Source organism: Neomonachus schauinslandi, chromosome 11, assembly GCF_002201575.2.
Source record: "Neomonachus schauinslandi chromosome 11, ASM220157v2, whole genome shotgun sequence".
NCBI classification, from domain to species: Eukaryota; Metazoa; Chordata; class Mammalia; order Carnivora; family Phocidae; genus Neomonachus; species Neomonachus schauinslandi.
Window position 1 is genome coordinate 14,402,817 of NC_058413.1, and position 17,851 is coordinate 14,420,667.

Consider the following 17,851-nt stretch of genomic DNA (forward strand, 5'->3'; position numbering starts at 1 on the left):
ATGGTATATACGTAAAATGGAGTAGTATTCAACCTTTTTAAAAAGGAAGGAAATTCTGACACATGCTACATCATGGATAGACCTTGAGGATGTTAAGCTAAGTGAAGTAATCCAGTTACAAAAAAAGAAAATACTGTTAAGATTCCAATTATATGGGGTGCCTGGGTGGCTCAGTCGTTAAGCGTCTGCCTTCAGCTCAGGTCATGATCCCAGAGTCCTTGGATCGAGCCCCGCATCAGGCTCCCTGCTCGGCAGGAAGCCTGCTTCTCCCTCTCCTGCTCCCCCTGCTTGTGTTCCTGCTCTCGCTGTCTCTCTGTCAAATAAATAAAATCTTTAAAAAAAAAAATTCCAATTATATTAAAAAAGAAGATTCCACTTATATAAAAAGTGCCTAGAGTAGTCAAGTTCATAGAGACCGAAAGTAGAATGGTGGGTGCCAGGGACTGGAGGGAGAGGGGAGTGTGGAGTTGTTTAATGAGTATAGTTTCAGTTTTACAAGATGAGGAAATATCTGGAAATAGGTTGCATGATAATGTGAATGTATTTAACACTACTTGACTGTATCTTAAAAATGGTTAAGATGATAAATGTTATGTGTATTTTACCACATTTTTTAAAAAATTGGTTTCTGGATGCTCATAACTCTTAGAAAATAGCATGTTGATTATTTCAAGTAATAAATTATCAACTTATGTTTCAACAGTTCTGCATTTTCCAGCTGGTGAGCACTGAGAATAACCGCTATAGCCTAGATCACATTTCCTCCCTATTCACTTCTCAGGTAGGTTGGATCATCCTTTGCATATCACACAAGTACAGGAAAAAAGTATTGACTGACTCAACTATGTTGTAGAGGGATGGAAATCTTAAAATGGAATATTTAATGATACATGCAAACAAAATTTCATCTGGGTTTTACCAAGTTCTTGTGGTACCATCTTTTGTTTTTATGCTTTTACCTCCTATTGATACAAATTTAAGTCACTATAAGCTATTACCCTTTCTTATTTTAACCTCTTTTTCCCTCATATTTCCCCCTAGGAGACACTGATTGACTTTGCCATAACCTCTACAGATATCTGGGCCATGTGGCATGATGCTGAAAACCAAACTGTTGTGAAATACATCAACTATGAACAGTATGGATCACTTACCTCTGTCATCCTGCCTCACCCCAAGGAGTTTCATATTTAGAAAACAGAGCTTTTTATGTAGAACCAAAGTCAGGTGTTCGCATTGAAAGGATTCATCCCTGGGCTTGCCTGTTGTTAACTATTTTCCGAAATTCCTCCTTTTGCATTTTGTGTTATTTCTTACCTTTTGGTTTTAGAACAAAATGAAGAATTACTTAGGAATGAGATAAAGAAAATACCATATTTCTTGGGAGAAATGGCACATACCCAAAATAATTCTAATTTGGGAGTTTTCTTTGCTTCTGAGCAGACTATTTCTGACAGCCACAACTTCCAAAAGATACTACAGCCCCTTTGGGTACTCAATTTCCTCATCATAAGAAGAGACATTGATTGCACAAGTATAGTGCTTTTCAAACTTTTTTAAAACAGGAAACCCCTTTTTCTGAAAGATAATGAACTCCAGTATATAAAACTAGTATTTTATGAGTATAAAATCGTAACACAATTTAACGTGTTGATAATCTCTAATATTAGGTATATTTGGTCTCTAATACTATTAATGTACATGATAATAGTATAAGATGTTTTTTAGTAGATACAAAATACATTAAAAAAATAATTTTGAATCAAACACTGTGTAACCCCTGAAATGACCTGGGTAGGATTCCCTGGCATACAGTTTAATGTCCTTGGAACTAAACTAATTGAACCTTAGGGATCCCTCATAACCCTGTATTCTAAAGCAGAATAAAAGGAATAGTTGCCCCAGACGGTTGAGCCACACCTCACAAAATATGAAAATACCCCTTATAGATAGCATTCCAGCAAAATAGTAAAAAGCAGAACTCTGGTATCAGATGAGAGTTTGAATCCAGTTGTGAAGCTGAGTAGCTGTGAGATGCCCTAAGCCTCACTTTCCCTATCTGCAAAATGGGGGTAGTACATCCTTTAGAGTTACCATAAGGCTTACATGAGTAATACCCTTAACTGCACTTAGCATAGTGTCTAACATATAGTAAATGCACATTAATAGCTATTATTTATATATTTGTGGCTAGAGTTTTAATTTCAGGAAGATGCCTATTAAACTGTTAAGAGCACTTCTGTAAAGCCAGACTGCTGAAAATAAGTTTTATTTATTTATTTTTAAACTTTTACTAGATCAACAACTAAGCTTTTAGTTATCATTTTTATGTAGGTTGATGGTCTTTTTTGTTTCTCTGTAGTAATGCTGCAGGTCAATGGAATTCAGTTTTTATGCACTCTCTGCCAGAGGAAGAGATCATTCTCAGAGATGATCAAGACCCCAGAGTAAGCAACATTAAAGTCTTATGTAAGGGGATGATTTACTCTGATCATTAGTTTGAGAAGAATCAGTTGTATTAGTCTGAATCCTTTCAGCTGCAGGTGAAAGAAACCCACCTCAAACTGACTTAAGCTTAAAAGGAAAATGTATTGATTTGTGCAGCTGAGAAGCTGAGAGTTACCTGGCTTCAGCCATGGCTGGAACAGTGCTTTCAGGGCTTGATCTCTCCTTTTTCTCTATTCTGCTTTCCTCCTTGTTGGGTTTATTCTCAGGCAGGCTCCTTGAACCTGTGCAATCTATGAACTTAGGAACCCCAGAGGAAAGAAAGAACCTCTGTCCCTGGTCCTGAAGTAGACTCTCATTTACCTGGCTTGAACCATGTGCTGATCTCTGATGTAGTCACTCTGAGCAGAAGGAATAGGTAATCTGGCTTGGCATGAGAAACCTGTCCAACCTGCACCTTGCTCTTGCGGAGATGGTGAGGTCAGTTGAGTATGGGGAATATGGGTAGAGGAGGAATGGTTCCCCAGAGAAAGATAGGGACTTGTTAGTAAAAGAAGGGAAATGGATCCTGGGCAGGCATAAACACTGTGTGTCCACTATACCAACCGTGTTGGTACATGCATGTATAAACTAGAAATCAGATAAATTCTGGTAGCGTATATACTATGAAGAAAATAACTTTAAAAGGTAATACAATAGCGAGCAAAACAGGCCGGTCTCCCTGTTTTTCAGAGATACCCTCAGGATAAGTAGAAGCAAAAGCTTTCAGATGATCCCTTCATGTTAAAATGAGGTTGAAGATTATGGGCCTGAGGTCATTCCCTAGAACCTTAGTAGGAGGAAGGAAATTTGAATGAAGGTCAGTCAGGTTTGCTACTTCCTGCAAATCTGATTTAAAAATTTGGGCAGAATAATTAGGCAACATAGGACTTCCCATTTTTTTCTCTCTACTTCATTTCCCTGCTAGTGACAGCTTATTGCAGGTTTTTATTTGTTTTTTACATGTAATGCCTATTCTTGGTTCCTTTTCTTTTATATGTGAGCCACTTTGTGGATTGTGTAGAAACCAGTTTAGTTTAATTGTTCTCTTCCCAGTGTGTATCACCAATAAACTGAGGTTCGCCTTTTCCGTTTAAGGTTGGCATTTGACAAGCTCTGTTTTCCAGTGGAATGCTATGAAGTACTCCATGAGGAACACACTGATTTCATTATAGTACACCTAGTTGACCCAGAGACATTGCAGTCTTCTCAATGTGAAAAGAGAACTGCTCTAGTATTTGGTATTGCTCAAATATAGAAAGGCTATATTTATATAATGGAAACTCAAATGTTGGTGCTAATGTGATGAATTCTTCCTTCAAATTTTTCCAGATTTTATCTATTTAGAATGACACTAATTTTTGTTTTACTGTTCTAACAGGAGATGTATTTGCAGAATCTGTTTACACCAGGACGATTCATAAATGCAGCTTTATGTAAAGCTTTACAGGTCAGCAAGAAAAGATTTAATATTTAGACTATCTCTTACTTTGTCACTATCATTATATAATTAATAATTACTATTAATTTTTGTTGTTTTATATACACTAAACACCAAACATATTTTTGCAGTTGTAGATACATGTGTTTATTAGTGTAATTTTTTAAATGTTTTTTCCATTAAGTAAGACTCCCAAGAGGGAGGTAGAGCTGTGGGTACTTTCCCAGTGACTACTGAAGTGTGCCAGTAGTAAGAAGAGAAATTTGTGCCTTCACTATTGTAAAGATACCATACATACTATTCTGCATGTAATCTCAGTACTTGAAAGAAATTTAAAATGTTTTCTTGGTTAGGTTTTTTTTTTTTTTTTTAAGATTTTTATTTATTTATTTGACAGAGAGAGACACAGCGAGAGAGGGAACACAAGCAGGGGGAGTGGGAGAGGGAGAAGCAGGCTTCCCGCGGAGCAGGGAGCCCAATGCGGGGCTCGATCCTGGAACCCTGGGATCATGACCTGAGCCAAAGGCAGACGCTTAACGACTGAGCCACCCAGACGCCCCTCTTGGTTAGTTTTGATGGTACTCTCTTTTACCCTTTTGTTAATACAACGAAGGTCTGACTTAGTTCAGATTCAAAAAAAACCTCTGAAAATCTAATCTTCAAAGTCACATGGCTTAAGAGATACTTAATGCTTTACAAAAGGATTCTTTACTTTAAAGTCACTTGGGCTTCCTTAAATTGCCATTAACTTCGTGAATTAAAAATAGAAGAATCAGGGGTGCCTGGGTGGCCCCATCGTTAAGCATCTGCCTTCAGCTTGGGTCATGATCCCAGGGTTCTGGGATCGAGCCCCGCATCAGGCTCCCTGCTCAGCAGGAAGCCCGCTTCTCCCTCTCCCACTCCCCTGCTTGTGTTCCCTCTCTCGCTGTCTTTCTCTCTCTGTCAAATAAATAAATAAAATCTTAAAAAAAAAAAAAAAAACCAATAATCACTCATAGAATTGAAAGGTCCCTCAGAATCTCCTCACCTGACCTTCCACACAAACACCTTCTGAGGCTTTTCCAACCACCATTCAGCTCCTGGTTGTCTCTGCCTTCTGTGATCAGTTTCCCACTGGCTCTTGTGTGAGTTATTGTTCCCAAGCTGTTATTTAAAAGCTCTTCCCAATATTAGATCACATTTAGCCCCTATCCTTTTGGTGGGTTCTCTCTTCTGGGACTTCATGGAACATGCCTGTCTTCTGCAAAGCAACTACTCAAATATTTTAGGAATCTTCCTCCAGATTAAATACACCCAGTTCCTTAACTTTCTCTCAGATGATACCATTTCTAGACCCTTTTCTTTTACATACATTCTTAAACATTTGGCTGTCGCATGTTTTCTGTTTTCTCTCTGCTAAAACTTGTGGGTGACACGGTCACTCCCTTCTAAGGTATTTTTTCTTCTCATCCCATCAGCCTTCTTCCTTGTTAACAATTAAATGTATTTGTCTTATGATATCTCTTGTACACTGAAATATTAAATAATCACTAAGGCATAAATGTTCTCCTTAGGGACGCCTGGATGGCTCAATTGGTTGAGCGTCTGCCTTCGGCTCACATCATGATCCCAGGGTGCTGGGATTGAGCCCCATGTGGGGCTCCTTGCTCGGCGGGGAGCCTGCTTCTCCTCTCCCTCTGTCATTCCCTCTGCTTGTGCTCTCTCACTCTATCTGTCTGTCAAAAAATAAATAAAATGTTTAAAAAATAAATAAATAAAATAAATGCTCTCCTTTAGGAGAGTCATTCCTAGTAGAGTGGCCAGCCACAGGACTACTCTAGCTTGCTTTTGTGCCAGTCTCGGGTGTGTGTATTTAGCATCATTTTATATCTTCCTTCTGGCTGAGCAATAGCCTTTCAGGGGTTTTTTTGCTTTTTGTAATCCAGTTTAAGCCCCTTCCTACCCTGTTCTAATTCTGTCAGATTCATGGATTTCTGTAGTTTTTTCTGGTCTATATAAATGATTTAAAAAAAAAACAACAATGATTTCAAACTGGCTATGATTTTACATACAGGAATTATTCGCAGAGTTAGACAAGGCTGCAGAACAGATTCTGGATGTTCAGGCATGTTCAGTTTCTGTTGTATAGCTGTGTATTGGCTCATTGCCTTCTAAATTGAAGTCTTTCTCATTCAGTTTTGGGTAGTGTATAATACTCTAAAATGTCTCCTTTAATTTTAGATTTTCTGTCGAGGAACTGAGAGGAATTTAGATCTTTCATGGAGTGAACTGAAGAAAGAAGTCACTTTAGCTGTTGAAAGTGAGGTGAGGTTTGGGTAGAGAAAGAATAATTTCTTGGTACAGGGTAGATTGCTACTGAGGAATTGTTCAAGTTGTTCACTGGACCTTGTTAGTAGGAAGTATAAATGTTAACCTTTTAATTTGAAAATTAGATATATATAGTCTATGGCATGTAATGCATAATATGGGATATTCATTTGGCTATAACTTAGTAAAATGATATTAGACAATTATGTTTTGGGGAAGAAAGATCCCAAATGGTATTAAGAGTTTCTCTCCCCCCCCCCCCCCACTTCTTCTTTGCTAGCTCCAAGGAAGTGTAACAGAATATGAATTTTCCCAGGAGGAGTTTCGAAATTTACAACAGGAATTCTGGTGCAAGTTCTATGCCTGTTGTCTTCAGTACCAAGAAGCCCTCTCTCACCCTCTTGCCCTTCATTTGAATCCACACACAAACATGGTGTGCCTACTGAAAAAAGTAAGGGAGCTAAAGCATATAGAACTCCTTTAGATGGGTCTGCGGATCTTTCAGACTATCAGTCAAGTCAAATGTTATAGTTAGCTTTTAGTACTTTTTTTTCTTTTAGAATTATAGTTCATTTGTATTTAGATAGTCTTCTGCATTATTTATAATTTTCTTGCATTTTACGTTATTTACCTTATGTCTTGAAGTAATTTCAAACTTTAAAGAGTTACAAGAGTAGCACAAAGAACTTTTGTATACCCTTCACCCAGATTCATTGTTTGTTAGCTTCCATTTGCTTTCCCTCCTTTTATACATAAATATTTTTCTTCTTAAGCCACTTGACTGTTAGTCATAGACATTATGCCCCTGTATTCTTAAATATTTTACTATGTATCTTAAGAACAGTGTATTAAAAAAAAAAAAAGAACAGTGTATTCTTACATAACCACAGCACAATTTAAAGATCAGGTAATTCGTTATTGATATGATATTGTACTGTTACATTCTGATTTTACCAGTTGTGCCCATAATTTTTCCTCTGATATAGGATCCAATCTAAGATCTTGGATATATTTGGTTGTCATGTTTATTTAGCTTAATCTTGAGCTTTTGTCAGCCTTTCTTTGTCTTCCATGACATTGACATTTTTTGAAAACTATACCTGTTGTTTTATAGAGTGTCTCTCGGCTTGGATATGTCTGGTGTTTCCTCGTGATAAGATTCAGGTCTCAATTTTTTTTATACCTGTAAACATTCATTGCAAAAAGTGTAATTGGAAGATTTGTATTTCCAGGGATACCTGTCTTTCCTTGTGCCTTCCTCCTTAGTGGATCATTTGTATCTCCTGCCTGATGAGAACCTTTTGGCAGAGGATGAGGCAGCTATATCTGATGGTAATAATAATTACTGTGTCCATGTTTAAGCCCCTTCCTACATGAACTCTATGCTTTGTTTCAAGTGGATGCAAAAAAACTTTGATTGCCACTATGACCTTTCCTGGTCAGTTTACCACAATATAGATATTGTAAGGAAAACTGAAGAGGCCTAAGCATCTCCAAGACCTCAGATAGATCCTTGGCATTTAATTATTAATATTTTATTTTAGTATAATATTAATCAGTGGCTCTTCATTGGCTTGAGTCATGAATGTTAACTTTCTCTTACTCACAGATGTGGATGTTGCTCGGGATGTCATGTGTCTTATAAAATGTCTTCGCCTGATTGGGGAGTCAGTAACTATGGATATGTCAGCAGTGATGGAAATGAGCTGTTACAACCTACAGTCTCCAGAAAAGGCTGCAGAACAGATTCTGGAAGATTTGATCACTATTGATGTGTAAGGAGAATTTAGGGTAAAGTGCATTTCCTAATAGAAATTTAGCAAATTTTAGTGCCAGCATCAAGTTTTTAATGTACATTCAAGTCCACGCAAAATAGTGGTTTGAAATTAAAATGAGTTGCTATAATTCTCAATAGGTGTCTCTGCTTTTAAACAAAATCTAACACATGAATTCAGATCTGGAAGCAGACTCATAAATTATGCTCTATTAACTACTAACTGAGCTATAAATTCTAAAACATAAAAGTATTTTCTCACATGCATTTTGTCTGTCATTTCTGAAAGAATGAGGGAAAATTTGCTATATGAAGTAAAAGTATCTTGTATGCCAGAGTGATTATCTCCACTCCTTTATTCTGTAGCTAGTCTTCCTGTCTCATAGAGCATTTAGCTTATAGCACTTATAGAGTCTTCTGTGTTACGTATTCTCAGTAGTAATAGTTTCCTGATTGTCCTTCTAGAGAAAATGTGATGGAGGATATTTGCAGTAAGCTGCAAGAGATCAAGAACCCAATCCAGGCCATCGGGCTACTTGTGCGGGAAATGGATTATGAGACAGAAGTGGAAATGGAAAAGGGGTTCAATCCAGGTGAATGACAACAAACGTGTCTCTTTGATTTAGAGAAAACAGTTTAACTCCTTTTAACTTCTTTTCCTTTTTTTTTTTCTCTTAATTATAGCTCAGCCTTTGAATATTCGAATGAATCTTTCCCAGCTGTATGGTGGCAACACAGCAGCATGCATTGTGTGCAGAGGTGTGTGTAAAATTGCCAGCACTCGCTTCCTCATCTGCCGAGACCTTGTGATATTGCAGCATCTGCTAATGAGGCTGGGAGATGCCGTAAGTACTGCTTGGGGGAAACCTGTAAAATCTACTCACAGAGCAGAATGTCGGCTCTATGGGTGCAGACTTTTGTCTTTGTTCACTGCTCTATCACCTACGTTTGACCTGTAGTGAGTGTCTAAAATTGCAGATTAAGAACGTACATGATGGGGACGCCTGGGTGGCTCAGTTGGTTAAGCATCTGCCTTTGGCTCAGGTCATGATGCCAAGGTCCTGTGAGCTGGCCTCATGTCGGGCTCTCTACTTGGCAGGGAGCCTGTTTTTCCCTCTCCCTCTGCCTGCCTCTCCCCCTGCTTATGTGGGCATTCTCTGTCAAATAAATAAAATCTTTTTAATTAATTAATTAAAATCTTAAAAAAAAAAAGAACATACATGACAAGGGGCACCTGCTGGCTCAGTCAGAAGAGCATGCAACTCTTGAGTTTGAGTCCCATGTTGGGCGTAGAGATTACTTAAAAATAAATAAGGGCACCTGGGTGGCTCAGTTGTTTAAGTGTCAGACTCTTGATCTCAGCTCAGTCTTGATCTCAGGGTTGTGAGTTCAAGGTCTGTGTTGGGGTCCACACTGGGTGAGGAGCCTACTTTTTAAAAAATAAATATACTTAGGGCGCCTGGGTGGCTCAGTCGTTAAGCGTCTGCCTTCAGCTCAGGTCATGATCCCAGGATTCTGGGATCGATCCCTGCATCGGGCTCCCTGCTCAGCGCGAAGGCTGCTTCTCCCTCTCCCACTCCTCCTGTTTGTGTTCCCTCTCTCGCTGTGTCTCTCTCTGTCAAATAAATACATAAAATCTTTTTTAAAAATAAGTAAATAAATAAACTTAAAAAAAAAATCCATGAAGCAGATTATTTTACAATCAATCTTTGTATGTATAGTGATGGGGAAATTTCCCAGGGTGGCTCTCCCAAAATTTAGTATTGTTAGTAACTACTTTGCATGTGATAACAAGATACCATTTAGTGTGGAAGAGAAAGGAAATTTTTGCAGTACAAAATTTAGCCTAGGCACGTTTTTTTTTTTTTTAAGATGTGTATGTTTATTTGAGAGCGATAGCATGTGCACTGTGGGGGGCCAGGAGGGAGAGAGAGAATCTCAAGCAGGCTCCATGCCCAGTGTGGAGCCCAACTCGGGGCTCCATCTCATGACCCTGGGATAATGACCTGAGCCGAAACCCAAGAGTCAGACGCTCAGCCAACTGCACCACCTGGGGTCCTCCCAGCTCCATTCTGTGCTTCCTTTTCCATCCTCGTCTTCTTAGGCCACCAGACTCTTGTCTTGTTGTCTCGTAGTCTCGTAGTCCTTGTCTCCCACACTACTAAATGTTCCATGTTTAGAGATTGCCTTTCTGCCCTCAGGCAGAAGCCCCACTTGTCTGTCAGTTGGTCATCTCATCCTAGCCTGACAAGGGAGCAGTCTGGTTCACTAACTCATGTTAATGTATAAAGAACTGCAAGGCCTTTGCGACTCCCAAAGCTATTCATATATTTTAAATCAGAATTTATTAACTCAAATACGTTGATAATGGTAGAATTTCAGGTAAAAATAAGGAGGACATTTAGGAAGATGATTTGTGTAAGACCACCCGGGAGACACAGGAGCCTTTCCTGAGAGCCTGGTACTCAGGGCAGCCCTTACTGAGTTCTTTTCAATCTCTGCAGTCTTCCATTTCTTCAGTAGTTTTTGTGGGGCATTTGTTTGTTTGTTAATTATAACCATTGTTTTTTTTTTCTAAGTACAGAAGTAATAGATGTTCATCATAGAACCTTTATATGTAAGCCTCTGTCTATAAACAAAAAAAAATTAAAATTCATCTGTAATTGACCCAGTAACAACTGGGATAACATGTTGGTGTACACCCTTTTTTCTCTGCAAACATTTTATTTCTAGAATTAGGATATGCTACATGGTATTTTTGTAATCTGATTGTTTTTATTCTACTTTATTACACAGCTCATCAGTATTTTCACAGGTCATTAAGTATTCTACAAAATTATTTTTATAGTTAACCTAGCACAGTTTTATTCAACCAGTCCCATTTGTGGCCATCCAGGTTGTTGCCAGTTTTTTCTTCATACCTATAAATATCCATACACCCCTACTGTATCTTTGAGATAAATTCTCAGAACTCAGAATTGATTGGTCACAGGCTATGCAATTTTTAAGGCTTTTGGTGGTATTGCCAAAATTTCCTCTAATGTTCATAACTATTTTTTTTAAAAAGATTTTATTTATTTATTTGAGACAGAGAGAATGAGAAAGAGAGCACATGAGAGGGGGGAGGGTCAGAGGGAGAAGCAGACTCCCCGCTGAGCAGGGAGCCCGATATGGGACTCGATCCAGGGACTCCAGGATCATGACCCGAGCCGAAGGCAGTCGCTTAACCAACTGAGCCACCCAGGCGCCCCTGTTCATAACTATTTTTATCTAAGACTAGTAACATAAGGAAGGGCTTAGATTTCCCTGTTCCTGTTCTTGAATTCTGAGCCCACAGATTCAGTGAAAATTACACTTTTGTTTTCTCTTTCACCATCAGCATTTTTGTACTGTTAAATCTTTGGGTAGATATTTTTGCTACCCTAAAATTTAATAGGTGTGTTGCCTTTATGTACATGTGTCGCTTTTTTTGTATGCCCTTTGTAACTGTGTTTGTTATTTATTTTACCTCCACCTGAACCTTAAGAGTTATCACTAATCGCTGTGTATGGTCTCACCCACCCACTCATCATGTATAGGTGATCTTGGGAGCTGGTCAGCTCATTCAAGACCAGCAAGACCTACTACATCGAACAACTCCTCTACTCTTATCTTATTATCTTATTAAGTGGGGAAGTCAGTGCTTGGCAACTGATGTTCCAGTTGACACGCTGTGAGTTTCACTGTTCTGGTTATTTTTAAAATAAATTGTGAGTTTGATTATTTTTTTCATTGTCTTAAAAAAAATTGTAAACATTATGCGGTTCCGTGATTTGCCTATAAAATTCAGAGAGCATTTAGCTGCTTCAATTTCCAAAGGTTGAGGGCAGTTTATAAAAAGAATCAAAATACTAGATATACATTATTATATATGTGGTTTTTTGAAAAGAAAAAATGTTTATTCTGGAGTGGAAATGGAAAATATATATAATTTCCAAAATTTGTCTTTTCTTAGAAACGGTTGAGAGAGGTAGTTTTTCACTAACGACGCATTTTTTTATGCTTTTTCTAAAATTGAAATAGAGTTGACACACAATGTTACCTGAGTTTCAGGTGTACCGTTATTACATATGTGTGTGTGTTTAATGTAAAGGTAAATCCTGTTGAAGGCCAAATAGATGAGGTCACAGGGCAAGTTAGACCACACACAAAAACATACTAGTTACAAAAGGTAGGCTGAGCTGCTTTATAACCAAAAGAAAAAGAAACCATTACTTAAAAGAATTATATTTTCAATAAGATAAACTGTCCTGTTTGGCAATGTCCTTTCAATAGAGCTTTTATATGCAACTTACTAATTAAATTGACAGTATTGTATGGAGAAGAACTTGTAGTAATGTTTGTGTAGAAGAACTGCTGTCTTTTTCTCTGTTCTCCCAGGGAGTCCAATCTACAACACTTGTCAGTACTGGAACTGACTGACTCTGGTGCTGTAATGGCAAATAAGTTTGGTAAGGACTAGACTGTATGCATTTGATTTTAAATTTGGCTTTTATTGCATATTCATTAAAGTGGTCCTTTGCCACCTCTGCTGTGGAAAGATTGGGTAGGCTCTGCTTTCACTTTGGGAGGTTCATAAGTGAGCTGTGGCCTGAGACCTGTGACAGGGAGTCCATGAAACCCCGGGAAACCCAAATCAGGCATAGACTAAGGGTGTTGCATATGTAAACATATATATGTGTGTGTGTATTCCTGCTTTTCTATTGTATATTGATACTCTGGTGATTAATTCAACAAAATTAGTTTTAAAATTTAAGTTCATGGTAGCTTTTGTAATCTTGTCTTAATACATATTTAAAAGGCATCGTCTCTCATACTTGAGAACCATTCTGGAGAATTTGTTTTGTATTATTTTGGTATAAAACTTGGAATCTTGAGACCATATTTACTGTAAACACTCCCTAAGGAAGACGCTTAGGTGTAGTGAGATCAGTGAAAAGAAAAGGACATGAGTGCACTGTTGATTTAAGTGGTTTTTTATTGCATTTGTATAGTACTTCACACTTTATAATAAGCTGCTTTTATTTATATTGCCAATGATTACACCCATGTGTAATGTATATTTGAAATAATAAATGTTCTTTATTATAGGCATAACATGAATTAGTAGACTATCTTAATTGAAAATTGGCACTACTATCACAAGTTGATGATTGTCATAACTTTTTCTTTTTAAGTATCTAGCCCTCAGACAATTGTGGAATTATTCTTCCAAGAAGTTGCAAGAAAACATATCATATCTCATCTCTTCTCTCAACCAAAGGCACCTCTGAGCCAAACTGGGTTGAATTGGCCCGAGATGATTACTGCAACTACCAATTATTTATTGCAGCTTTTGTATCCTTTTATTTAAAAGCCAGTTAGGGGCTCCTGGGTGGCTCAGTCAGTTGGCTAAGTGGACAGCTCTTGACTTCAGCTAAGGTCATGATCTCTGGGTCCTGGGATCAAGCCTTGCATTGGGCTCTGCAGTCAGCAGGGAGTCTGCTTGAGGATTCTCTCATCCCTCTCCCTCTGATCCTCCCCCGACTCATGGCGCACGCACTCTCTCACTCTCTCAAATAAATAAATAAATCTTTAAAAAAAAATGAAAGCCAGTTAAAAGGTGTTTTCTGTCTAAATAGCCTCAGGCTCTTATTCTCCCTGGATAATGAAGATTCTTAATGAGATTGGGTGCTTATTCCCCCAACAAGAAATGATAATATTTACTCTCCGATATCCCAATTTTTATTTTATTTTGTTTTATTTTCCTCCGGACTTAGCCAGATTTTCTTGGTACACAAATACTTAATACCTAGATCTCTTAAAACGTTATATGTTTATCAAGTATTTATTGAATGGCTCTGTATGTCAGACACTATGGTAGATGCTGGGTGTCCACTGGCACCAAAGGTATGTATAGTATACCAGAACTGGCAGTGATCGCCCAGGGATGAATACATGGTTTAGCCCATAGATCGAATTTTGAGCTAGGTGACTAGGCTTCTAATGTATAACGTTTAAACCATGGGGCACTTGGGTGGCTCAGTCGTTAAGCGTCTGCCTTCGGCTCAGGTCGTGATCTCCGGAGTCCTGGGATCAAACCCCACATCGGGCTCCCTGCTCCGCGGGAGGCCTGCTTTTCCCTCTCCCGCTCCCTCTGCTTGTGTTCTCTCTCTCGCTGTGTCTCTGTCAAATAAATAAATAAAATCTTTAAAAAATAATAATAACCTTTAAACCGTATTTGTCTAATACAAGAACACGTGCTCTGCCACTTTCTCTTACCTTCTTTTTTAAAAATTAAATCATTGCATAGAGTTTGATGCCCAATATGTATATATATTTAAGTTTGCCAAAAAAGTAGAAAAATCTCCTTATCCAGTGACTAGATGGCCTAGCAATCCCGGATGTCTCTTTCTGGAATGTTTGATGGGGAATTGTCAGTATGGACAATTGCAGGTGAGTACAGTTTAATCATTCTTGGATTTCTGGAATTTTTTCCTTTATAAATGTTACCTGCATTTTAATTGGCTGATAATAAGAACCATAATAATTTAAACTTGATTGCACTAAAACATACCCCAGAGACATTTTCTTTACTTCTCTCTTAACATGTCATTCCTAATGTTTTTTTCCTAGGGTATCTTGTTTTGCTTTTTTAATCCTGTTAGGTTCTCCTTATACTAAAACAAACATACCATTGTCTTCATATAAATCCTTTACAGGAATCTAGTCATTAAACCAGTAAATACCAAAAGTTGAAAATTGCTAAGTTGGAAAAGTGTATGTGTTTTTACATGTGTTGGTGTTATTAGAGTCCTGTTTGCTTTTTGTAAAGTGTCTAACCTAATACAAGAATAGATTAACAGGATTAGATTTTAATTTCCAGATGATTTCAGGAAATACACCTTTTATGTTGACTGACCACTATCTTCTTTCCCTCTTTGAAAAACTTGGGAATGGTTATCTCCTTATATTTATTTTCTAATGAGAAAGCAACTTTTATGCCTTTAAGGATTATATTCAACTGCTACGTCCCTGGTGTCAAGTCAATGTTGGTTCCTGTCGATTTATGCTGGGACGGTGTTACCTGGTTACAGGAGAGGGACAGAAGGTAAATTGCATTTGAATGAACCAACTTCAGTGCAGAGAGGACACTTGGTCTCCATCTAAACTAGGTTGGGGGGATGGAAGGCACGGAATCCTCTAGATATGGATAAAGACGATTAGTGCCAGCAGGAGCCATGTGGGGATTGTTCAGCTTTCATGTGCTTTGCAGATTAGTTAGGACATGGGAAAACATGAAAAAGAAAATGTTAAAACCCTTTTGCCCCTGTGTAGGTGTTTTTAGGGATGAATTTTTTTTAATTTTATGCTGCTATCTCACCCCGTTATGGAAGTTTATCTTTCTAACTTGTTCCCTGACATCCTATTTATGTGAATTTTCAAATATGCAGAAAGTTTAAAGACTTAATCATATACTCACCACTCAAATTCTACAAATGTTAACATGTTACTATGCTATTGTATATTTATCCATCAATTTTCTTATTAAAAATATTTAAGTTAAAAATGAGATAAAGAAAAATATTAAATAATGTATCAGAATTTAGAATGGCAGAAATTGTAAATGTAGTCAACAGTCTTAATTTTTCTTTTTTGGCTTTCCTTTAGCACCTGCCTCCCCTCCCCCGACTTTTAAGCACCTAGAATTAGAACAGTCCATTATAAGTCATTTTGTATTCTTTTATTTCTCCAGGCTCTGGATTGCTTCCGCCATGCAGCATCTGAAGTGGGCAAAGAGGAATTCTTGGATCGCTTGATTCGCTCAGAAGATGGGGAGATTGTGTCCACCCCCAAGATGCAGTATTATGATAAGGTATATTATGGTGTGGTTTGGTCCTTCTTATACCACCCTGTGTAAAAACGTGTCAACAAATCATTGCTTTTGTATTTGGGGAGAAAAGTAATGTAAAAATTTAATTGTTCCCTGAACTTCCAAGACAAGAGAGAAAGGAATTCCCTGGAGAAATTAAAGAAAACGTATATTTTAAACGAAATTGGTAATGTTTTTAACTTAAGTGAAATTCCTATTATGATACCTACCAGTTTGTTAGCCTGGTCATCAGAATTTTACTGATAGTAGTCTTGCCTAAATCTCAAGGAATTAACTTGGAATGCTGTATTTAGCCTTAGTTTTTAATATTTGGACCTCAGTATCTCTACTGACCTTTTTTCCTGTCACTCTTTTCTCTGATCATTCAGTTCTAGAGAGAGTGGCCTGCTTACTATCTCATGCAAGCCAGGCATACACTCTGTTCCCTTCAAGACCTTTGTACCTGCTCTTTCCCTTTTTCCAGATAGTCAAGGCTCAAGTCCTCATTTCATTGAAGTCTCTGCGCCTCTGTCACCATAACATTTAACCATTCTTGATGTTTAGATTTTAGATAACTATTTGTTGTTACCTAAATTTCCCACCAAAAAGTAAATGACAAAGGCAGGCTTAACCATTTTGTTCATTGCTTGTAAAAGAGACAAATGATTTTTTTTAAGTGAGCTCTATGCCCAATGTGGGCTTAAGCTCATGACCCTGCGATCAAGAGCTACATGCTCTGCTGACTGAGCCAGCCAGGCACCCAAGATAAATGAATTTCTACTGAAATAGATTTGTAGCTCTTACTAACCCTCCACCATCCTTCTGATGAGAAAATTATTTTGAATTCTAAGAATTTTTTTTTTTTAAGATATATTTTATTATTTATTTATTTGAGGGAGAGAGAGAGAGAGCACGTGAGTAGGGTAGGGAGAGGGAGACAATCTTAAGCAGGCTCCAAGCTCAGCATGGAGCTCACCGAGGGTCTTGATCTCACCACCCTGAGATCATGACCTGAACTGAAATCAAGACTCGGTCACCTAACCGACTGAGCCACCCAGGTGCCCCAGTTTTTTGCTTGTTTGTTTATTTGTTTTTAAGTAATCTCCACACACATTGTGGGGCTCAGACTTACAACCCCAAGATCAAGAGTTGCACACTCTACCACCTAAGTCAACCAGGCACCCTGAATTCTAAGGATTTTTTAATCTGAGGCTGGCTAGATTTGAGGAATTGGTAAATCCCCTGAAATTGTGTGCAAAATGTTGCTTGTATTTTTTCTGTGTAGAAGCTCCATAGCTTTCATCAGAAGAAAGTTACTGATTCAAAAAGCATGATGAATCACTGCTCTGATGGACCCCACAGTGGGCCATTGAAGAAAATACTAGAACTCACACAGAAGAAATAAATTAAGATGTGCTAACGTTTAATATAAGGATCAACCCTGGTGCTCTTATGTGGTCCTTTACCAGGTGGTCACTTGTCATTTAGTCTCAAGGTAGGCATCTGAATGAAGAGGGAAGGTGTCATAGCTAGGGTGGGGCTTCAGGGGGGCACCTACACTACTCCATTTGATTTCAGTAGATTATGTTTGCCTGGTTAAATTGATTTATACATGATATTGCTTCATTTTAATACAAATCACCTCCACAATTTTAAAAAATTCCTGCAAAGAAGCCAGATTAAGAAAGTACAAGCAAATGAGGACAAAATAGGGCTGATACTTCTCCCTTTGATACAGGCTCTTCGTCAGCCATATTGCAAGGTAAAAACAGTAACAGTCTATAATCAGATGGGTGCCTGGGTGGCTCAGTTGGTTAAGCGACTGCCTTCGGCTCAGGTCATGATCCTGGAGTCCCGGTATCGAGTCCCACATCGGGCTCCCTGCTCAGCAGGGGGTCTGCTTCTCCCTCTGCCCTCTTCCCTCTCGTGCTCTCTGTCTCTCATTCTCTCTCTC

General features: G+C 38.2%; 1 protein-coding gene across 1 annotated transcript in view; it reads left to right on the top strand.

The window, feature by feature from the left end:
• NUP160 (nucleoporin 160) overlaps window positions 1-17,851 on the top strand; it is a 48,859-nt gene that overhangs the window by 16,083 nt on the left and 14,925 nt on the right. Inside the window, exons 8-23 of the mRNA XM_021685187.2 lie at window positions 704-781; window positions 1,042-1,139; window positions 2,363-2,447; window positions 3,866-3,934; window positions 6,146-6,229; window positions 6,513-6,683; window positions 7,465-7,564; window positions 7,842-8,007; window positions 8,472-8,599; window positions 8,691-8,851; window positions 11,585-11,718; window positions 12,426-12,496; window positions 13,223-13,382; window positions 14,411-14,480; window positions 15,037-15,135; window positions 15,781-15,900. Coding sequence (XP_021540862.2) covers window positions 704-781; window positions 1,042-1,139; window positions 2,363-2,447; window positions 3,866-3,934; window positions 6,146-6,229; window positions 6,513-6,683; window positions 7,465-7,564; window positions 7,842-8,007; window positions 8,472-8,599; window positions 8,691-8,851; window positions 11,585-11,718; window positions 12,426-12,496; window positions 13,223-13,382; window positions 14,411-14,480; window positions 15,037-15,135; window positions 15,781-15,900 — 1,794 coding nt within the window. The remainder of the gene's footprint in view (window positions 1-703; window positions 782-1,041; window positions 1,140-2,362; window positions 2,448-3,865; window positions 3,935-6,145; window positions 6,230-6,512; window positions 6,684-7,464; window positions 7,565-7,841; window positions 8,008-8,471; window positions 8,600-8,690; window positions 8,852-11,584; window positions 11,719-12,425; window positions 12,497-13,222; window positions 13,383-14,410; window positions 14,481-15,036; window positions 15,136-15,780; window positions 15,901-17,851) is intronic.